General features: G+C 52.3%; 1 protein-coding gene across 1 annotated transcript; it reads right to left on the minus strand.

Moving 5' to 3' along the window:
* Positions 1-607: 607 nt before the first annotated feature.
* VPS4A (vacuolar protein sorting 4 homolog A) lies at positions 608-19,963 on the minus strand (the record flags this gene model as incomplete). Its single annotated transcript, XM_080703482.1, has 13 exons — positions 608-709; positions 1,193-1,333; positions 3,714-3,933; positions 4,169-4,250; positions 4,498-4,646; positions 5,086-5,242; positions 6,419-6,538; positions 6,990-7,051; positions 8,525-8,672; positions 8,764-8,875; positions 13,317-13,607; positions 18,377-18,467; positions 19,863-19,963. The coding sequence occupies 13 exons, from the start codon at positions 19,961-19,963 to the stop codon at positions 608-610; spliced, it is 1,776 nt and encodes a 591-aa protein (XP_080559608.1).
* Positions 19,964-23,063: the final 3,100 nt, after the last annotated feature.

Below are 23,063 nucleotides of genomic sequence, written 5' to 3' on the forward strand. Positions count from 1 at the left end.
AAGGGTTTATTAGACCATCTCCAGGACAGGGACCCAGGGCCGGGCTGGGCTGTGTTCTCACTCAGGAAGCGGCAGCAGCCAGGACCTGCCGCTGCCTTCGCTCCAGACTGAAATAGCTCTGTGCTCACAGAAACCCTCTCCTCTCAGAAGCAAGGAGGATACAGGGCCTGGAGGCCAACCCGGAGGGCAGGAAGGGCTCCTCTTCAGTCTGTTCTCACAGAAGGAGCAGGGGTTTGGGGCCTGTCTGCTCCCACTCCTTGACACTTCCAGGTGGTTTTATTTTTATTTATAAACAAGACAGAAATCAAAGCAGCATTAATTTAGGGGAACAAAAAAGGTTTCAACAAAGAAGACATGGTGGGGCAGGGAGAGGAGCTGGTGAGCATCCAGGAGAGGAGTAGGAGGAGCCAGTGTCCATGTGCGCCAGCACGGTGGGCTGAGTGTCTGCAGCTGCCAAGGCCCTTCCTGCCCCCTGGCTGGGGGCCACAGTGCAGGGGGCGCAGTAGAGACCAGGACAAGCCCTGGAGTCCTGCCTGCCGCCCGCGTGGGAAGTACTGTGGATTTTCCCTGCCACCTCCTGCCTTCGCCGCACCCATGGAGGCAGCCCTCAACTCTCCTGTCCAAAGTCCTCTGAGAATTTCTTCACTTTCAGGAGGTCATCTGCATTCACTGTAGGCCGGGTGGTGGCCAAAGACCGGAGCATGTCCGACTGCAAAGACAAGGGCTGTTGCTGAGACAGGCCGGGTTCCGGCCCTCCATACACAGCTCTGCTGTGGCCAGGTCTGCCCCCTGCAGGACACCTCCCTGCTTATCTGCGCTGGTGGGGACCCCTTCCTCCGGGAGGCAGCACAGATCCGACCTCTCATGCCTCCCATCGGCACATCCACGCCCGCGAGACTAACACGTTCGTTCCTTCTGGCCCAAATAAGCAAAGAAAGCCCTTGAAGTCACAGGTTCACATTATCTGCACTTTACTCTTCCTGCTGGAGAACACACAGTGCTAAGGTGCCACCTCTGGTCCAGGCCCCCACTTAGTCATGGCAGGACCTCAGCTCCCCAGAGCCACAAAGGCCACTGCAGAGGGGCTGCACTGCAGAGGGGCTACGCAGCCACAGGAGGGAAGCTACTTTCACCCCGACCCAGGCCCCCAACTGTCTGGGTTCTACGGCCTTTCTCCCAGCTGGCCACTTACCATGCAAACCACAGGCTCTAAGAGTTTGTCACTAGGGACATCCATCCAAGTCATCTCGATGGCCCCTGGGTCCCCTGGTGAGCACGGGGTCAGGAGGTCATCAATGACGATGCTAGGGTTGGTGCGGGAAGGGCCGCACACCTGAAACCAAGTTTGACAGGTTGACGTGGCTGCCCCTCAGTGTCAGGAGACAGGAGGACAACTTAGATTATTACCATTATTGTTTTATACAGCATTGGGGATTAAACACAGGGTGCTCTACCACAGAAGTATATCCCCAGCCTATACTGGGGTGGGTGGGTATGTCTGTGTGTTACTGGGGGAGGACCCCCAGGGGCCTTCTACCTCTGGGCTATATCCCCAGCCAGCCCTATTTTATTTATTTTTTGTGGTACTGGGCTACACCCCCAGCCCTATTTTTTTAGTCCTTATTTTGAAACATGGTCTTACTGAGTCACAAAGGGCTTAAGTAGTATCTGAGGCTGTCTGTGAGCCATGCTCATCCTGTCTCAGCCTCCCAAATGCTGGGATTACAAACATGTACCACCATGCCTGGCTTTATTTATTTAGTATTTACTTATTTTTGTAGTACCAGAGATGGAACTCTGGGGCATTGTACCTCCAAGCTACACCCCAGCCCTATTTATTTTTTTCTTTTTCTTTCTTTCTTTCTCTTTCTTTCTTTCTCTTTCTTTCTTTCTTTCTTTTTCTTTCTTTCTTGGTGGTACTGGGGTTCCTAGAAGCCCTTCTACCTCCGGGATACATGCCCACGGGCTACACTCCCAGACCTATTTTTTTTTTACTTTTTTATGTGGAAATAGGGTCTCTTAAGCCAGCAAGGCTGGCTCCAAACCAGCGCGATCCTCCTGTCTCCGCCTCCCAAGTGTGGGGATTAAAAGTGTGCGCCACTACGCCCGGCTATTCTTTATTTTGAAACAGAGTCTCACTGAGTTGCGAAGGGCCTCGCTAAGTAGCTGAGGCTGGCTGCTGACAGCGATCCTCTGGTCTCCGCCTCCCGAAAGCTGGGATTACAGGCGTGCGCCACCATGCCCGGCTCTATTTTTTATTTGGAAACAGTCTCACCAAGTTGCTGAGGCTGGCTTTGGATCTGCAATCCTTATCTTTTAGCCTCCCAAGTGAGCCACCATGCCTGTTTTTTTTTTTTTTTTTTTTTTGTTTTGTTTTTTTTTGTGGCACATATATGTAATCCCAGCACTTGGGAAGCTAAGACAGGAAGACTGGAGGTTCAAGGACAGCCTCAGCAATGTGATGGGATTCTTACCGACCTGCTGATACTGTTTCAAAATAAAAAATAAAAAGGGCTAGTGGTATTGCTCAGAGGTATAATATCTCTGGGTTAAATCCCCAGTACCACACACACACACACACACACACACACACACACACACACACACACGGTGCTGTACATTTGTAATCCCAGTACTTGGGAGGCTGAGACAGGAAGGTAACAGGTACACAGCCAGCCTCAGCTACTTAGTGAGCCCCTCTGTAATGTAGTGTGAGACTGTTTCAAAATGAGAGCTGCACATAGGTTTAACACCCAGTACTACACACAACTAAAAAGAAAACTTTTTTTTTTGGTACTAAGGATGGAACCCAATGGCAGTCTATCTCTAAGCTACATCCTGCACCCTACTTTTAATTCTTCATTTTGAAACAGGGTTTTACTAAGTGCAGTTGGCTTCACTAAGTAGCTGAGGCTGGCCAAGAACTGTGGTCCTTCTGTCTCAGCCTCCCAAGTACTGGGATTACAAGCATGTGCCACCACACCTGGTCAAAACAAAAACAAAATTTTTTTGGGGGGGCTGGGGATGGAACCCAGGGGCATTCTACCTCTGAGCTACACACCCAGCCTGATTTTTTATTCTGAAACAGGGTCTCACTAAGTTGCAAAGGGCCTCACTAAGTAGCTGAGGCTGTCCGCAAGCTGTGATCCTCCTGTCTCAGCCTCCCAAGTGCTGGGATTACAAGCATGTGCCACCACACCTGGTCAAAACAAAAACAAAATTTTTTTGGGGGGGCTGGGGATGGAACCCAGGGGCATTCTACCTCTGAGCTACACACCCAGCCTGATTTTTTATTCTGAAACAGGGTCTCACTGAGTTGCAAAGGGCCTCACTAAGTAGCTGAGGCTGTCCGCAAGCTGTGATCCTCCTGTCTCAGCCTCCCAAGTGCTGGGATTGTAGGTGCGCGCCACCAGCCCAGCCTCCATCTTGCACTCTGCGAAGCATTTACTTGGTGTCCACCCTGCTGCAACACAGTGCTGGTTAAGGGGCAGCAAAGCTGGAAAGTCACCGCCCCATCTTTTGGTTTCTCACACCTGGGAACGGGAGCGTGCAAGCCAGGGCTGCAGAGAGGGGCGGGCAGGTGTAGTCCCCCCGCCCTGGAGCCAGAGGACGCACCTGGCACTTGCCCTGGTTCTCCAGGAGATGGAGAGTGTCAAAGAGAGCAGAGATCCTCCGTCCCGGTGACACTGCTGAGGCCATCGCGGGCCACTTACCTTCTTGAAGTGTGTGGCGGACTGCACCTTCCTGACAGGCTGCATGAGGGAGTCGCGCACAATGATGCTGATGTCGGCGCCCGAGTAGCCTTCTGTCTTCCGGGCCAGCTCCTGGATGTTGACCTCTGTGAGGCTGTGGGGGGTGCTCCCCAGATGCAGCCGGAACATCTGGGCCCGTGCAGCTTCCTCCGGCAATGGGATGTAAATGCGCTTTTCAAACCTGGAATGAGAGCCAGTCACAGGGTGGAGGTGAGGGAAGGCGCGGCTTGGAGAGCAAAAGGAGAGGCCTTTCCAGGCTGGCGTTGCTGGCGCCGTGGCCTTCAAGCCACCTCTGCTCAGGGCTCTGCTCTACGTGAGCCTGGGGGGGGGGGGCTCCAGGGAAGGGAGTTCTGCGTGGCCGGCCACCACTGACCACAGCTGGAGGAGACTGCAGCCTGGCCCTCCCGTGGACTCACCTTCTCCTGATGGCCGAATCCAACACCCAGGGGATGTTTGTGGCACCGAGAACCAGAGTCCCATCGTTGTTGTTGCCTACCCCTGCAGAGAAAGAGAGATAGTCTGTAGACTGTGGGTGCTTGGAAGGGCCAGTCAGAAGCGGGGCCTCTGAGCCTCCACAGCAGCCACCCCAGTGCCACCGCTGCAGGGCCATCTGCACCCAGACCTCGCTCTGGTCTGGCCCAGGGCCCGGGCCCCAGGAGCCGATGGCCTCTTCACCCAGGACGGCCGGGCCACTGCCACGGCTTAGGGACGTGACCAGCCAGCGGGGCCCGGGGCTGGTACGCACCCTGCATCTGCACCAAGAACTCCGTCTTGATCCTTCGGGCGGCCTCACTCTCGTTTTCGTTTCTGGAGCCACAGAGGGAATCAACCTCGTCGATGAAGATGATGGAGGGCTTGTGCTGTCTGGCCAGCTCGAACAGGTTCTTGACCAGCCTGTGAGGGCGGGAGGGGTCAGGACGGGGCGTCCTCGAGCATGCCCACTCAGGCTTCCGGTTTCCACTTCCTTGCCCTTCCCATGGGGAGGCTGAGGGGCGCCGCAGTGACAGGAGCCCCGGCCCCGGCCCTGGCCTCGGGGCACATCTCTCTCCTAAAACTGTGAGCTGGGAGTCAGCGTGGGGAGCAAGCTAACCTTATAAAATGCTCCAACAGGGGACACTCCACTGATTGTCAGTCACAGCCAGCTCCCTTCCCTTCCCTCCTGCGCACGCCCTCTCTCCCGCGGGCTCCTCCAGACCCGCAGGACAGCCTCCCACTCGGGTGGCTCGCAGCCTCGCTCCTGGCTACTCTCCCTGATCACGGAAGCAGCTCCTCTGGGAGGGAGGCGGCCCAGGGGCAGGGGCTGGCCCACCGGAGCTGCCTGCGGCCGACTTACTTCTCGCTCTCCCCCAACCACTTAGACATCAGATCTGAGGAGGACACAGAGAAGAAGGTGGAGTTGTTGGCCTCTGTTGCCACGGCTTTGGCCAGGTAGGATTTCCCTGTGCCAGGGGGTCCAAAGAGCAGTATCCCTCGCCAAGGGGTACGCTTGCCTACGATAAAGAGTAAACTCAAGTAAGCTTCCTGATTGGGGCAACAGAACAAGAGAGCACAGGGTCTTTAGCCACTGTAAATACAGTAGGAAAGAGAAAGTTCTATAAAACAACTGCTTCTAGAACAACAGAGCGAAGGGACTGAACAACTACGGGAGTCTGTTCCTTTTGGATTTTTCTTGTGGTTTTTCTTTTTTGTACTGGGGACTGAGCTACACCTCCAGCCCTATTTTACTTTTTATTCTGAAATAAGGCCTCACTAAGTTGCCAAGGATCTAAGTTGCTGAGGCTAGCCTCAAACCTGCAATTTTCCTGTCTCAGCCTCCCAAGTGCTGGGATTACAGATATGCATCCTTGTCTGGCTTGTTTTGTGTTGCGGGGAGAAGCCAGGCTTAGGTGGCCAAGGGCTCTACCACTGAGCTGCACCCTCAGCCCTTGCTAATGACCCTGTGGTTTTGTCATGTGACACTGGCTGGCACTGGTTCCTGACCCTGCCAGGATTAACTCAAAATTCTGGTTACATATAAGTGGTGTGTGTATGGCACTGGGGATTCAATTGAGGGGCATCCTACCTCTGAGCTATACCCCATTCCTATTTTAGTTTTTATTTTGAGCCAGAGTCTTGCTACGTTGCTGAGAGCCTCACCAAGTTGCTGAGGCTGGCTGCGAACCTGTGATCCTCCTGTCTCAACTTCCCAAGTATAAGGATTACAAGTGTGTACCACCATGCCTGGCTCAAACAAGCTCAAACACCATGCCCGGCTTAAACCACCATGCCTGGTTTTTTCTTTCCTTTTTGTGGTATTGGGGATTGAACCCTGAGGCATGGCGCTATACCCCTAGCCCTATTTTATTTTTGTTTTTGAAACAGGGTCTTACTAGGTTGATGAGTCTCATTACTTGATGAGGCTGTCCTCGAACCTATAATCCTCCGTCTCAGCCTCCCAAGGTACTGGGATTACAGGTGTGCGCCACCATGCTCAGATGCACACGTGTTTTTGGTGCCAACAAGAAGCTACGGAGTAGATGAGCAGCCCCAGGGCCTCTCCTGACAGGTCACATGGCTAGGCCAGGGCCTCTCCTCTGCGGGCTCAGGGAGCCAAGGCCATCTCCCCCATGCTGGCTCCCTCGAAGCCTGGTATTTTTACATCCGGGCCTCAAGTGACTCACTCTTACCTGTGAACAAGTGTGGAAACTTAATTGGCAAAATGACAGCTTCTTTGAGGGCCTCCTTGGCTCCCTCCAACCCAGCCACGTCACTCCACCGAATGTTGGGCTTCTCCATCACAACAGCACCTGCAGGAGGAGGCAGACCCAGAGCTGACCCATGGGTGCAGGCCCCCCACAGGGCCCGAGGAGGCAGACCCGGAGCTGACCCATGGGTGCAGGCCCCCCACAGGGCCCGACGAGGCAGACCCAGAGCTGACCCATGGGTGTAGGCCCCCCTCAGGGCCCGAAGAGGCAGACCCAGAGCTGACCCATGGGTGCAGGCCCCCCACAGGGCCCGACGAGGCAGACCCAGAGCTGACCCGTGGGTGCAGGCCCCCCACAGGGCCCGAGGAGGCAGACCCGGAGCTGACCCGTGGGTGTGAGCCCCCCACAGGGCCCGACAAGGCAGACCCAGAGCTGACCCATGGGTGCAGGCCCCCCACAGGGCCCGACGAGGCAGACCCAGAGCTGACCCATGGGTGCAAGCCCCCCTCCAGGGCCCACTGCATCCTCCCTACCACAGGCCTCGGGCACTTACCCATCAGTTGTTCCTGCAACTTCTTTTTCTCAGGATTATCCCCTTCGCTGTCACTGTCACTGCTAGGAAGGGAGACAGAAGTTCAGAAGCTGGCCCCTGAGGCTGGGAGGCTCTGCTTCCTGCTCATCTCCGCAGAGGGACCAGCAAGCAGGTACCTCGTGACATTAGCCACAGGCTCTTCTCCAGCAGACACTCTCCCGCCCAGGGGAGAAAAGGACATCTACCCTCTCCCAGGGCTGCCTTGGCTGGACTGAAGGAACAGTTGGTCAAGCCAAGGTGCCATCAGGAACCTTTGCTAACTCACAGAGTGTGTGGCCGTGACTCCAAAGCAGGTGCAAGGACTGAGAAGAGCTGAAGCTTCTGAACCTAGGGCAGTCTACCCTGAGCTACCTCCAACCCTTTTTTGTGTGTGCTACTGGGGGTGGAACCCAGAGGCTTTCTACCTCCGGGCTATACTCCCAGACCTATTTTCTATTTTTTTGGAAACAGGGTCTCACTAAGTTGCTGAGAGCTTCACTAAGTAGCTGAGGCTGGCTTCAAACCCGTGCGATCCTCCTGTCTCAGCCTCCCATGCATGGGGATTACAAGCATGCGCCACCATGCCTGGCTTTTATTCTTTATTTTAAAACAGGGTCTAAACCAGGCGTGGTGGCCCACGCTTGTAATCCTACTATTCAGGAGGCTGAGATCGGAGGATCTCGGTCTGCAGACAGTCTCAGCTACTTAGGCCCTCTGCAACTCAGTGAGACCCGGTTTCAAAATAAAGAATAAAAAATAGGGCAGGGGGCGTAGCTCGGAGATTCAATGTCCCTGGGTTCCATCCCCAGACCCGCAAAAAAATAAATTAAAAAAATAAAACAAGGTCTCACTAAGTTGCAGAGGGCCCAAGTACCTGAGGCTGGCTGGAAACCTACAGTCCTCCCAGTCAGCTTCCCAACTACTGGGAGTACAAGCATCCTGCCTGTCTCATGCGTTCTCCCCTGGTCTCCAGGACGCCGCTGGCAATTGTGCTCAGCTGATGGCCCGGCAGTGGTGGGTGGGCCCCAGACAGAGGCCCTGGAGTAGGCACGGACTCCATCGTGCCTTGCTCTGTGCTCTGGCTAACCCAGCATCTCCCATCAGACGACGATGGGTTGTGACAGCAGATGATGTTTGCTGTGCGCTTATGATGCCAAGCTCCCGCTAAGGCTTCACCTCATCTGCTCCTTCCTTACAGCAACACGGAGAAGCGTTCCATCATCCTCCCCTCCCAAGCCGAGGCCGAGCGTGGGGAGAAAGGGTCTCACCACACCGCAGAGGCAGAGCCAGCATTCTACCCGACAGCTGGGTGGCAAGGTCCAAGGCTCTGACCCCCAGGCCAGGCTCCCCACCGCCCACAGCTGTTCTGCAGGGAGTACGGGGTACCTGGAGGGTGCTCTGCAGAGCCGCCCTGACAGCAGCTGCTGGTGGTACTCTGAGGAGGGTCCGGGTTTGGAGGGTGCAGACGCATGCGGGCATCAGAGCAAGATGGCCAGGCATGCGCAGAGGACACTCACCCCTTGCCCTCGCTCTGATTCTCTTTGACTGGCTTCTTGCCGTGCTTCTCTTTGTTCCGTAAATAATCCTTGAGCTTCTCCGCCCTGTCTAGGTACTGCGCGCACTTGGCTCGAATGCGCTCCTTGGCCTTGTCACTTTGAGCCTCATCTGCAAGGGGAGCAGAGTGAGCGGCCGTGAGCCGCGCGCCCTCTTTCTGCACCCTGCCCTGCCCCGCCAGGAAGGCCCCAGAGCCACTCACACTTGATGGCGTGGAGGAAGTACTCCACCGCATGCTGGTAGAGCCGGAGAGCCTCCTCGTAGTTCTTGGCTTTGTCCTCTTCTGTGGCTTTTGTCACCAGATCAATGGCTTTCTGGGAAGGCAAAGCAAGCAGCTCAGGGCTTCCCAGAAGATCCAGAAAGCCCTTGGGGTCACAAGCAACAGGATGAGATATGACCAGACAGTGCCAGGCCTGTGGATTTACTGGCTGCAGGCCATTATGTCGCCCTAGTTTCCTGATACCAACTAGAAAGGCCTTCAAAGGAAGCTTTAAGCTGGGCATGGTGGCGCACGCTGGTAATCCCAGCATTTGGGAGTCTGAGACAGGAGGATCGCAGTTTGTGGGCACCCTCAGCTACTTAGTGAGGCCCTTTGCAGCTCAGTAAGACCTTGTTTCAAAATTTAAAAAAATAGGGCTGGGGGTGTCACTGGGAGGTAAAATGTCCCTGGGTTCCATCCCTTTTACCGCCAAAAAAAAAAAAAAAAAAAAAAGACAACCGAGCTCATACACAACAGTTCCTACTCCCCTGCCATACTCTGGAGCTGAGCAAGCAGGAGCCTGGCCTACAACCTGGAAGGACAGACTGAGCCGAGAGCTTGGTGACAGCAGACACAGGGAGAAGCTGACCCTGCGCTCAGCCAGCTATGGAAGTCCTTCATGGACCCCAGAGAAAGCTTCAAGATGCCTCTACTCCCTTCTATTAGCCAACTAGTCAACGCGCCTCCTGGCTGAAAGGGAAGACAGTTTTCCTCAGCTGCCTGGAGTTGACACCTGGGAGGGGCTTAGCCACATGGCTCCATAAGCCTAGAGCTCCAGGAAGGAAAGTGCTCGCTCACTCCAGAGGCAGATACGTGCTGCAACTGAGAGGAACTGTCCCCTGGAACTCCTTTTTTCTGTGTGTGTGGTACTGGGGATGAAACCCAGGGATATTTGACCTCCAAGCTATATCCTCAGCCCTCCTTATTTGTGGTGCTGAATATTGAACCTTTGAGCCGCATCCCCAATTGTGTGTGTTGGGGGTACTGGGGATGGAACCCAGGGGTCTTCTACCTCCAGGATACAACCCCCAGAACTATTTTATTTTTACTTGGAAATAGGATCTTGCTAAGTTGCTGAGAGCCTCACTACGTTGCTGAGGCTGGCTTTGAACCTGTGATCCTCCTGTCTCGGCCCCCAAAGTACTGGGATTACAAGCATATGACACGATGCCTGGCATTATTATTATTATTATTATTATTATTATTATTATTATTATTATTTGGAAACGGTCTCAGTAAGTTGCTAAGGCCGGCCTTGAACCTGCAATCCTCTTGTCTCAGCCTCCCAAGTATAACAGGTGTGCACCACCAGGTCTAGCTCCCTGGACCTTCTAACTCGGAGTTGAGTGATGTCTTGGGAAATCTCCTAAGTCCTATGGGCCTGTGCTTTGGATGAACTGGAAGCACCTACACATCCAATTTTAGAAACTGCAGCTTCCCCAGCCCACAAGCCCAGCCAGAATTCTCCACTTGGTGTGACGCCAGTCACCTGGCAGGCAGATCCCACCACAGACCCAGATTCAGCCTCAGCAAACAATAACATTGCCACCTGATCTTGGCAGGACCAAGGTGATCAGTAGTCTCAGATTTGGGCGCAGTGGCGCACGCTTGTCATCCCCGCGCTTGGGAGGCGGAGACAGGAGGATCGCGCAGGTTGGAAGCCAGCCGCGCTGGCTTAAGAGACCCTGTTTCCAAATAAAAATATAAAATAGGTCTGGGAGTGTAGCCCGGAGTTAGAAGGGTTTCCAAGAACCCCTACCACCAAAAAAAGAAAATGTAGTGAGACCTTGTTTCCAAATAAATAATAGAGCCGGGTGTGGTGGCGCACGCTTGTAATCCCAGCATTTGGGAAGCTGAGACGGGAGGATAACGGTTCGTGGACAGCCTCAGCTACTTAGGCCCTCTGCAACTTAGTGAGACCCTGTTTCAAAATAAAGAATAAAAAACAGGGCAAAGGGTGTAGCTTGGAGGTCAAATGCCCCCTGGGTTCCATTCCCAGACCCACCAAAAAAAAAACAGGCCGGGTGTGGTGGTGCATGCTTGTATTCTTGAAAAGCTAAAACAGGAGACCCTGTTTCCAAATAAAATAGAAAATAGGTCTGGGAGTATAGCCTGGAGGTAGAAAGCCCCTGGGTTCCACCCCCAGTACCACACATACAAAAAAAAAAAAAAAGAATAAAAAATAGCGCAGGGGGTGTAGCTCAAAGGTAGAATGCCCCTGGGTTCCATCCCCAGACCCGCAAAAAAAAAGAAAAAAGAAAAGAAAAAAGAAAAAGCCGGGTGTGGTGGCGCATGCCAGCGCTTGGGAGGCTGAGACAGGAGGATCGCACAGGTTTGAAGCCAGCCTCAGCTACTTAGTGAGGCTCTCAGCAACTTAGTGAGACCCTGTTTCCAAATAAAATATAAAAAAGGTCTGGGAGTATAGCCCGGAGGTAGAAAGCCCTTGGGTTCCATCTCCAGTACTTAAAAAAAAAAAAAAAGGGGAAAGCATGCTACGAAACTGTGTGAGGAGGGCCTGGCAGGTAGTAACAGAAGTCACTAGACTGAAGAGACAGGAAGGGTGTTGACTAATAGGGCTTCTCCACTGCCTGCTCAGCCGACTGCCAGGCCCATCAGCTCACACAAATCCCACCTCTCTGCTCTCTCCGGCCCTTCTGCTAAGACACAGGATGGCGCTCCTCTGCCTGTGGCTTCTCTTCTCCAGAACGAACCCCCCAGTTCCTGGAGCTTTGCGCTCTAACTGCTCCTCGTTAGGCCTGTCCTGTGAAGTGGGGGCTCAGAACAATACTTGGGGTGAGCTCCGCTCCCCCCTCCAGTACAGCAGGCCCATCCCTCTCCCCTAGACCCACTATGAATGCACCTAAGAATGCGCTCGATTTCTGCAGGAGGCTTGTGTTCAGTGGTGAGAAACAGCTTTGTGTAACAGGAGGGCAAGGTGACAAATAAAACTGCCAGCACCGCCAGCTCTAGTAACACGCGTGGCAAAGGAAGAGTAACGAAGGTGTGCCGACGGAGCCCGCGCCTTTCCCTGCAAACAACCCAACAGCAAGTATTTCAGGTTGTTTTGTGTGATACTGAAGACTAAACTCAAGGCCATTCTGCCTCTGAGCTATACTCCCAGCCCTATTCTACTTTTTATTTGGAAACAGGGTCTCACTAACTTGCTGAGTCGGGCTTTGAACCTGCAATCCTCCTGTCTCAGCCTCCCAAGGGCTGGGATTGCAAGCGTGCACCACCAGGCAGGCTTTTTTTATTTTGGAACAGGGCCTAAGTTGCCGAGGCTGTCCTTGAACTGCGATCCTCCTGTCTCAGCCTCCCAAACACTAGGATTACAGGCATGTGTGCCACCATGCCCAGCTGGTATTTTTTGTTCTGCCAGCCATACAATCTCTGTAGCAACTTCTCATCTCTGCCTTTGTAGCACAAAAGCAGCCGGATTTTATGTAATGGAATGAACTGAGATGTGTTCCAAGAAAACTTTATTTATAGGCTCCAAAATTTGAATCTCAAAATTATTTTCACGAGTCAGAAAATGGTCTCTTTTTTCCAGCCTTTTAAAAATGTAAAAGCCTTAGCCTGGCGTGGTGGCCCACACTTGTAATCCCAGCATTCCAGCATTTGGGAGGCTGAGTCTGGGAGGATCGAGGTTCGCGGACAGCCTCAGCTACTTAGGCCCTGTTTTAAATAAAGAATAAAAAAATAGGGCAGGGGGTGTAGCTCCGAGGTCGAATGCCTCTGGGTTCCATCTCCAGACCCGGGGGGGAAAAAAAAGTAAAAGCCTATAACATCATGTTATGCCAAAGAAGTCAATCACAAAGGCGCACAAATAGTACTATTCCCTTTATATAATATGGTAACAGGCAAATGAGAGAGAGAGAAAGGGAGGGAGAAATAGAGGTGGGATTAGCGGCACCCTAGGGCTTGGATGGACAGAGGGATTGGCGACTGACAGTTAAAGGGCGTAAGGTTTCTTTTGGGGTTGGTGAAAATGTCCTGAAAGGTGAGCGTGGTGATGATTGCAGAAATCTAGGAATAAGTTAAAAGCACTGAGTGGTACCTTTAAATGGGTGACTCGAATGGCGCGTGAGTTACAGCGTGATACAGCCGTGTTAAAAACTCAAAATCCTTCTCTGCTCGCAGCCCGCGCCTACGCTGGCCGAGGCGCGGCGAGACCCCCGAGCCGGCTGCTGGGGTCCGGCCTCGGGGGTCTGGCCTCGGGCTCCCCGGCTCCCGGCCTGGTCCTCGCCCCAGGGCCCCCGCCCGGCGGCTCCGGCCACCCTCCTCCAGGGCCCGCCCGGCTCCCGCGCGCTCCGGGCCGCTCGGAAGCCCGGCCGGGCGTCGCCCTGGTCCGGAGGGGCCGGGCGTCCAAGGTCAGCGGCGGCCCCACCCGCGGCCCGGGCGGCGAGGAAGGCGGGCGCCGGGGAGGCGCGCGAGGCCGGAGCGCCCCGCCGCCCAGGCCCGCCGCCCTCGCCGCCCGCAGCGCCGAGCCCCGGTACCTGGAGGGTTGACGTTGTCATTTCATCTCCTGGTCCGCCCACCCCGCGGCGCTGCTGGCGGCCTCGCTCCGGCCCGGGAGCCGCGGCGCAGGGTCCGGCGCGGAGCCCGGCGGGTCGGTGCTGGGCGCGGGCAGGGCGGCCGCTCGCAGCCGGGGCCGAGTCGGAGGCTACCGAGCCGCGCGGCCAGAGCGGCCGGGCCCGAGCCGCGCGCCCGCCCCCCGGCGGCCACGGCCCGCACTGCAGGCGCCGCGCCGCGCAGGCCGAGGGCGGACGGGCTGGGGCGGGGCCTGGCTGGAGGGCGGGGCGAGCCGGGGCGGGGCCTGGAGGGCGGGGCGAGCCGGGGCGGGGCCTGGAGGGCGGGGCGGACGGGCTGGGGCGGGGCCTGGAGGGCGGGGCGAGCAGGGGCGGGGCCTGGTGGGCGGGGCGGACGGGCTGGGGCGGGGCCTGGAGGGCGCGGCGGGCGGGGCCTGCGCGGGGCCCTGGAGGGCGGGGCGAGCCGGGGCGGGGCCTGGAGGGCGGGGCGATCAGGGGCGGGGCATGGTGGGCGGGGCGAGCAGGGCGGGGGGGCTGGGCGTGGCGGGCGGCTGGGGCGGGGCACTGGCGGGCGGGGCCAGGCCGGGACCGGGCGTCCAGGACTGCCCTAGAGTAGCGGCTTCCCAATTTGCCAGAACTTTGGTTTCTTGCCGTTTAATAGGATGTGGTCATTAGTACCCACCTTGTCTAGCTTTAAAGGGAACGAACGAGCCAGCCAATGTACACACAGGGAGCACCTGATTGGGGGGCTTAATCTCTGATAACTGTTATGCAGATGGCGCTGTCTAAAACCAGATTTTTCAGTACTTGGGAGACTGAGACAGGAGAATCTCAGGTTCAAAGACAGCCTCGGCAAGTAGTAAAACTCATCAATCTAGTGAGATCAAGTTTCCAAATGAGAAATAAAATCGGGCTGGGGAGCCGGGCGGCGCGGCGGCGCACGCTTGTAATCCCTGCACTTGGGAGGCTGAGACAGGAGGATCGCACGGGTTCGAAGCCAGCCTCAGCTACTCAGTGAGGCTCTCAGCAACTTAGTGAGACCTGTTTCCAAACAAAATATAAAAGAAATGTCTGAGAGTATAGCCCGGAGTAAAAGACCCCTGGGTTACATCCCTAATACCACACACAAGGTAGAAATGCCTCCTCTAGGTTCAATCCCCAGTACCACCAAAGAAAAAAAAAAAAAACTTTTTTTTTTTTATGGTGGTACTGGGGTTCCTGGAAGCCCTTCTACCTCTGGGCTACACTCCCAGACCTATTTTCGCTGCCTCTTCCAAATGTGGAAATTACAAGCTTGCGCCACCATGCCCGACTTAAAACAGAATTTTTTTTGTGTGTGTGTATATGGTATTGTGGACTGAATCCAGGGGTATTTATTCTACTTTAAAGCTATGCCCCCAGCCCTATTTTATTTATTTATTTATTTATTTATTTATTTATTTATTATTTATTGCAGTACTGGGGATGGAACTCAGGGGCATTCTGCCTCCCAGCTTCACCCAAACTTTTATTTTTATTTTTAGTTTTAGTTTTTTTTGGGGGGATGGATACTGGGTATGGAACCCAGGGGCATTCTACCTCCGAGCTATACTCCCAGTCCTATTTTTTATTCTTTATTTTGAAACATGGTCTCACTGAGTTGCAAAGGGCCTCATTAAGTAGCTGAGGCTGTCCATGAACCGCGATCCTCCTGTCTCAGTCTCAGGAATGCTGGGATTACAAGAGTGCACCACCACACCCAGCCCCAGCCCTATTTTTTTTTTTTTTTTTTTTTTTTGTGGTACTGAGGATTGAACCCAGGGGCATTCTACCTCTCCCAGCCCTATGTTGTTGTTGTTGTTGTTGTTGTTGTTGTTGTTGTTATTATTATTATTATTATTATTATTATTATTATTATTATTTTGTGGTACTGGAGATAGGAATGCCCAGGGGCGTCCTACCTCTGAGCTACATCCCTATTTTATTTTATTTTATTTTTTGTGGTTGTGGGACCCAGGGGCATTCAACCTCCAAGCTACACCCCTTGCCCTGTTTTTTATTCTTTATTTTGAAACAGGGTCTAAGTTACGGAAGGCCTCACTACATAGCGGCCTCACTAAGTATCTGAGGGTGTTCTTGAACCACGATCCTCCAGTCTCAGCCTCCCAAATGCTGGGATTACAAGCGTGCGCCACCACGCCCGGCTCACCCAGCCCGATTTTATTCATTTTTTTTTGTGTGTGTGGTGCTGGGAGTGGAACCTAGGGGCTTTTCTACCTCCAGGCTATACTCCCAGACCTATTTTATACTTTATTTGGAAACAGGGTCTCACTAAATTGCTGAGGCTGGCTTCAAACCTGTGCAATCCTCCTGTCTCAGCCTCCCAAGAGCTTTATTCTTTATTTTGAAACAGGGTCTAAGTTGTAGAGGGCCTCACAAGCTGCTGAGGCTGGTCACAAACCTGTGATCCTTCTGTCTCAGCCTTGCAAGTATTGGGATTACAAGTGTGTACCACCACGCCTGGCTCCCTATTTATTATTGTTGTTGTTGTTATTATTATTATTATTAACATTATTATTTATTATTTTTTGGTGGCACTGGGTTTCCTGGAAGCCCTTCTACCTCTGGGCTACACTCCCAGACCTATTTTTTATATTTTTTTATTTGGAAACAGGGTCTCTTAAGCCAGCACGGCTGGCTTAGAACCTGCGCGATCCTCCTGTCTCCTCCTCCCAAGCGCAGGGATTACAAGCGTGCGCCACCACGCCCAGCTCCCTATTTATTATTTTAAAACTAGGATTTGCTAAGTTATTGTTGAGGGCCTCCCTAAACGGGTGAGGTTGTCCTGGAACCTGCAATCCTCTTATCTCAGCCTCCCAAGTACTGGAATTGGAGGTGTATGCGATCACACTCAGCTTAAACCCTCTTCCACCGTCAGATGTCCTTGCCCTGGCTGGTCTCCCAGCCTCTGCCCACAGTAGACCGTTCCCATCCTCTCTATCTACTTGAATCTTCCAGGTTCTCAACCAGTGACCTGGGCCTTCTCACAAGCGGTTTCACCATCTGGAATATACGTTCCCTCATCTCTCAAACCTCTGCTTCAATTGAGAGCCTTCTCTGAGCCCTGTCTTGGACAGGTACTTGTTAGAAGTGTCCAAAGAAGCCAGGCGTGGTGGCGCACGCTTGTAATCCCAGCATTTGGGAGGCTGAGACCGGAGGATCGCGGTTCGCAGACAGCCTCAGCTACTTAGTGAGGCCCTCTGCAACTCAGTGAGACCCGGTTTTAAAATAAAGAATTAAAAATAGGGCAGGGGGTGTAGCTCGGAGGTTGAATGCCCCTGGGTTCCATCCCCAGACTTGCAAAAAAAAAAAGTGTCCAACGAGCTGGGCGTGATGGCGCACACTTGTAAGCCCAGCATTTGGGAGGCTGAGACAGGAGGATCGCAGTTCACGGACAGCCTCAGCTACTTAGTGAGGCCTTTTGCACCTCAGTGAGACCGTTTCAAAAGAAAGACTAAAAGGCCAGGCTCATGCTTGTAATCCCAGTGCTTGGGAGGCTGAGACAGGAGGATCTCACAGGTTTGATGCCAGCCTCGGCTACTTAGTGAGGCTCTCAGCAACTTAGTGAGACCCTGTTTCCAAATAAAGTATAAAATAGTGCTGGGGTGTAGCCTGGAGGTAGAAAATCCCCTAAGTTCCACCCCCAGTACCACACACACACACACAAATAAATAAAATACCAAAGAGTTGGGCGTAGTAGCTCACACTTGTAATCTCAGCATTTGGGAGGCTGAGACAAGGGGATCGCGGTTCGCGGGCAGCCTCAGCTATAGAGTGAGACCTTCTGTAATTTAGTGAGACCCTGTTTCAAAATAAAGAATAAAAAACAGGCCAGGGGGTGTAGCTCGGAGGTCAAATGCCCCTGGGTTCCCAGACCTGAAAAAAAAAAAAAAATCGGGCTGGGGGTGAAGCTTGGAGGCAAAATGCCCCTGAGTTCAATCCCTAGTACCACAAAAATTAATAATAAATAGGGCTGGGGTTGTAGCTCATATATATAGAATATCCCTCGGTTCAATCCTCAGTATCAAAAAAGGGGAAGGTTCTTAAGAATCATGGGGCCAGCCAGGCATGGTGGCCCATGCTTGTAATCCAGCATTTGGGAGGCTGAGACTGGAGGATCATGGTTCGCGGACAGCCTCAGCTACTTAGTGAGACCCTGTGTCAAAATAAAGAATAAAAGAACCGGGCATGGTGGCGCACACTTGTAATCCCCGTGCTTGGGAGGTGGCGACAGAAGGATAGTGCCATTTTCTGGCTTAAGAGATCCTGTTTCCAAATAAAAAATATAAAATAGGTCTGGGAATATAGCCTTAGAGGTAGAAGGGTTGGTTCCATCCCCAGTACCAACAACAACAAAAAAAGAATAAAAAATAGGGCTGGGGGTGTAGTTTGGAGGTCAAATGGCCCTGGGTTCCATCCCCAGACCCACACACACACACAAAAATCATGGGACACTTTTTTTTGTGGTACTGGGGATGGAACTCAGGGGCATTTGACCTCCGAGCTACACCCCCAGCCCTATTTTTTATCCTTTATTATGAAATGGGGTCTCACTGAGTTGCAAAGGACCTCACTAAGTAGCTGAGGCTGTCCTCGAACCATGATCCTCCTGTCTTAGCCTCCGAATGCTGGGATTACAAGCGTGCGCCACCACGCCCGGCTATTTGTTCATTTTAGAGAGATGATGGTAACCCTAATATAGAAGAAAGATTGCAGGATGGGTGGCTATTGTAGTGTGAAGCTATTGCCGTAGTCCAAGGGAGAGGGAAGCTGGGAGGGCCGCAGAGAGACACCTTTTGAGGAGAAATCCTAGGAGCTTGCAAATGGACTGGGTGTGGGGCGTGGGGTGTGGGGAGGGGTCGGTGGGGACAAGACACCTCTGGCTTCAGCATCTGGACCGTGGGAATACTGGACGAAGACGGGCTTTGGGCAGGGAGTAAGGAAGATGAGTTAGAGATGCCTTTGATATACCCTTATGAAAACATCACCAGTTGGAGATAGATGTCTATGGTGCTCAGCAGGAAGATGAGGGCTGGAGATCCACATCTGGGCACATCTGGACACAGGCAGGAATGGGACCTGTGTGAGGGGTACAGAGCAGGGTGAGGAGTGCCTAGGACAGCACTTTGTGGGTACTGACTAAGCAGAGGCTGAGCCTGCAAAAGCAGCTCAGAGACAGATGGTGGAGAGGCGGGACAGCCAGAGTTGTGCAGAGTTGTGGCCTTTTTTTTTTTTTTTTTAATTCCTTATTATTGAAACAGGGTCTCACTGAATTGCAAAGGGCCTAAGTAGTTTGAGGATGTCTGCAAACTGCGATTCTCCTGTCTCAGCCTCCCGAATGCTGAGATTACAAGCGTGCACCACCACGCCCGGAATGGGTCTTTTATTCTTTTTTCTTTTTGGCACGGTGATTGAACCCAGAGGCATTCTACCTCCAAGCTACCCCCTGCCCAGTTTTATTTGGAAATAGGGTCTCACTAGGTTGCTGAGGGCTCCATGAAGTGGTGGAGGTAGCTTTGAAGGGGCTGGAGAAGTCTCAGCAAGGAGAGAGGGGACAGGCGTACCTAATGCCGCCGAGGCTGACACACGTGGACGAGGGGTGAAGGAATGAGGAAGTGGAAGAGGCGGGCGCAGTGGTTGGCGGGCAGGTACATCAAGCAAATAAATGCACCGAGACTAAGGGGAGTCGCGTTGCTCACCGGGAAGGGATACATCAACGTAGGAAGGGGAACGAGAGTCCTTACTTAGAAGCATCAGTGTGAACCATGGTGGCTAAATGTGTGATAGACACGTCTAAAGGTAGAAGTGTGTGTGTACACACCCGTGCACGTTCCCACTGTTGTAAAAAGCTCAAGTACCCAGGCCTTGGTTTCCCTATCACTCTACATTGGGAATCCTCAGGGCTGTGTGAAAGAAAGGCCAATTTTTTTTTTTTTTAATTGAAGGATGGGGATGCGTTATAAGGACAATCAGCCAGGGATAGTGGTGCGTGCTGTAATCCCTGTGCTTGGGAGGCTGAGACAGGAGGACCTCAGGTTCTCAGCCAGCCTCAGCTACTTAGGCAACTCAGTGAGATTCAAAATAAAGATTAAACACAAGGGAGATACATCCTCAGCTACTTGGCGAGGCCTCCACAGTGTAGTGAGACCCGGCTTCAAAATAAAGAATAATAAGCCGGGCGTGGCGGGCACGCTTGTAATCCCAGCATTCGGGAGGCTGAGACTGGAGGATCGTGGTTCGTGGGCAGCTTCAGCTACTTAGTGAGGCCCTTTGCAACTCAGTGAGACCCGGCTTCAAAGTAAAGAATAAAAAATAGGGCAGGGGGTGTAGCTCAGAGGTCCAATGCCCCTGGATTCCATCCCCAGACCTGCAAAAAACAAACAAAAACAAAAAAACGGAGATAGAATGCCCTGGGTCCCATCCCCAGTATCACAAAAAAGGGGGGAGCACTGCATGAGACTGGGGACACGGCACCACTCCTGTGGGATTTCTGCCAGGAACGCATGGGCCAGTCTGGTCCCAGGTGAGTCTGCGCGGGGCAGGTGCAGGACCGCGCTGCACAAGGAGAGCCCCATGTTGGAGACGCCCTGGCATCACGTGTGCTGGAGGGGCCTGCTCAGAAGCAAAGGGCGGCGCCGTGGGGGGCTGGCATCGCACGGGCGGGTCTAGGAGCAGCTGAGCAGTGCTGTGCCGTCGGCCTCCTGACTGGGAGGCCAGGTAGGAGCAGCCAGGGAGTGTCCGTGTGTGTGGTGTGTGCCCACCACACCCAGCTCACACTAGAGAATCTTAACGTGACAAGAGCCTCATGTCAGGAAGAGAAGTCAGGGTAATAGGAATGTGAAAAATGTTCATAATTGGAAAATTCTGGTGAAGGGGATACAGTTCTTTGTACTGTTTGTGAAACTTTCATGTAGGCTTGAAACTATTTCAACATTTAAAAAATAAAAATACAAGTCTAAAAGCAATTTTTTATTTACAGTATAAAGGTTACAAAGGTATGTATGTATATATATATATATATATAATACCCTTAAGTTACAAATTTCCATTGTAATGTACAATGCTATATACTGATGTGCAACTCAAGGGCCAGTGTTGTCCAGGCATCTATATTTATAGAGTACTCATAAAGCTTTTTATTATTTTTTTTTAAATTAAGAACACAAATACTGCCCTGTTTTTATGCTGTGGGCTTTTGATTTGGTACCCAGAAGATTTGAGAGTCGAATTTTAAACAAGACTTAAAAAGAAGTCTTGTTTAAATACAGGTTTCCAAAAGAAAATACTAGATTATCACATACTTTTAATTACTGCTAGAAGTACAATATTATTCTAGCTAAGTGTTTATGCCTCACAAATATGAAAGTGGTGCAGGAAAGAACGCGTCCAAGTGGACAGGGGTGTCACCCAAGAGGAGCCAGCAGGCCTTTCAGGCAGGTCTTCCCCACACTGTCTTCTGGAAGACCTCAGGGCTGGTACCAAGATGGAAGTTGATTCTTAGGGCACTAAGGTCTTCGGACATCGAACTCGTCAACACACTGTAAACAGAACACCCGCTTCCTGCGTGAGAGGAAAACCTGAGCCCGGTTCTAGGAGAAAGGCAGGCCTGCGCGGCGAGGAGACCGCGGGGACGGGGGACGGGGCGAACCCGGAACTTAGCTCAAATCATTTCCGCTCTTCCAAATTCTAACTCACAACACCGAGGTGCAAAGACCCAGGTGACAGCCACGCAGTCAGGACTGAGAACAGGAAAGCATTTCTTCTAACCAGAGGGACAGACGCCTGTATAATACTCATGTGCTGGTTTTTAAGAAAATACAATCATTAGCACCTGATTGTCAAAGGGCAGGTTTAAGGTAAAGGTCAAGACACCAGGGTGTGACCTAATCTTTTTGCACAACTGCAGGACACTTGAAGACAAAGGGGATGGAAGTGTGTGTGGCCCGGAGAGCTGAGCCTAGTGACCAGACCAGCCGAGGCCAGATGGGCAGGGACAGGGATGCTACTGCCAGGACACTTTATTTTGCAGTACTGAGGATGAAAGCCGGGGCATTCTACCTCTGCGCTCTGTCCCCAGCCCTATTTTTCTTTTTTCCAGTACTGGGGATGGAACCCAGGGGCATTCTACCTTCAAACTGCACCCCCAGCCCTATTTTTTAGTCTTTTATTATTTTGAAACAGGGTCTCACTGAGTTGCAAAAGGCCTAAGTAGCCGAGGCTGGCCGCGAACCGTGATCGTCCTGTCTCAGCCTCCTGAGCATGCTGGGATTACAAGTGTGCGCCACCACGCCCGGCCCCATCTCCTAATTTCTTCAGGTGCCCTTTTCACTGAATGGGAGCATGTTCTAGAATAAGTATGACTTTGTTAAGTTTTGAATATCTTCAATTTGCTCGAATACTAATGGAGAAATGCTCCATCCATCAGTGTGTGGGACTCGTAGCAAACAAGATGCTTAAGTGGTCATGAATGGGTTAGCAAAATTTAAATAAAAGGCCGATGAAAATATAGTTAGCTTTGCAGTTTACACCTGGAAGAAGCATTAGAAGACTTTCCCAATGGCCCACTTCAGCAATACAGCTTAAGTTTGGTTCTGACTGACTATACTAAAGACACTGTACACTGTTCTCGTTCCCAAACTAAAGGCTAGTTTTTCATTAAAAAAAAAAATTACACGTGCTGGCCAACCTATTTAAATGTGCTTGAATCCTTCTGTATTGACACAGATCAAAGTCCAAGCATCCTTTAAACATTTTCTAGTTTGCTAGATCAGAGAAGCAGAACTGGGAATATACTTTGGTAAAAATATGAAGTGATTAATTACTTAACCATAGATTGATAGAGATGGCATGGGATGATTGAAAATAATGGATTATATGATACTTGAAAGCTGAAAGTTTCTTTTGGATACTTCAAAATGCCCGAGCCGGGCGTGGTGGTGCACACCTGTAATCCCAGCTACCCGCGAGGCTGAGGTAGGAGGGCCACAGGTTTGCAGCCAGTCTCAGCCACTTAGTGAGCCCTTTAGGACTTGAGCGAAACCCTGTTTCAAAATAAAAAAAATAGCCGGGCGTGGTGGCGCACGCTTGTAATCCCCACGCCTGGGAGTTTAGCCCAGAGGTTGAAGGCTCCTGGGTTCCGTCCCCAGTACCACAAAAAAATAATTTGCGTGTTAGATGAGAGTTATGAATCAGTATGTCATTAACCAGCCTTGCAGTCTTCAGACTCTCCAAGGCCCCCAAAGAACCTTTTGTGTATTTGCGAGAGAGTTCTACCACTTTGGGAGAAGTGACGGACAATTGGCTCTGACGGGACATCTATGCCTGGGATAGAGGGACTCGCCAGCCTCGAATGCCATGTCAAGGGCACAAGCTGAGACAAGGCAGAGCCGAGAGGATCTTAAGAGGACTCAGAACGAGAGCACTCTGGCGCGGGGTGCAAGCCTGCCACCCAATCACTTGGGAGGCTGAGGCAGGAGGACCCCAAGTTTGGTGAGATTACCTCAAAATGAAAAAGGGCTGAGATGTGGTCAGAGGTAGAGTGCCTCTGGGTTCAATTCATAGCACTGGGGGAAAAATAGAAATCTAACCATCATTCCTAGTCTTACAATGTAATATGTATCATCTCTATATTACAAGCTTTTGAGTTTTTTTTTTTCCCTTTTGGCGGTACTGGGG

Source organism: Muscardinus avellanarius (assembly GCF_963383645.1).
Source record: "Muscardinus avellanarius genome assembly, chromosome: 10".
Taxonomy (NCBI): Eukaryota; Metazoa; Chordata; class Mammalia; order Rodentia; family Gliridae; genus Muscardinus; species Muscardinus avellanarius.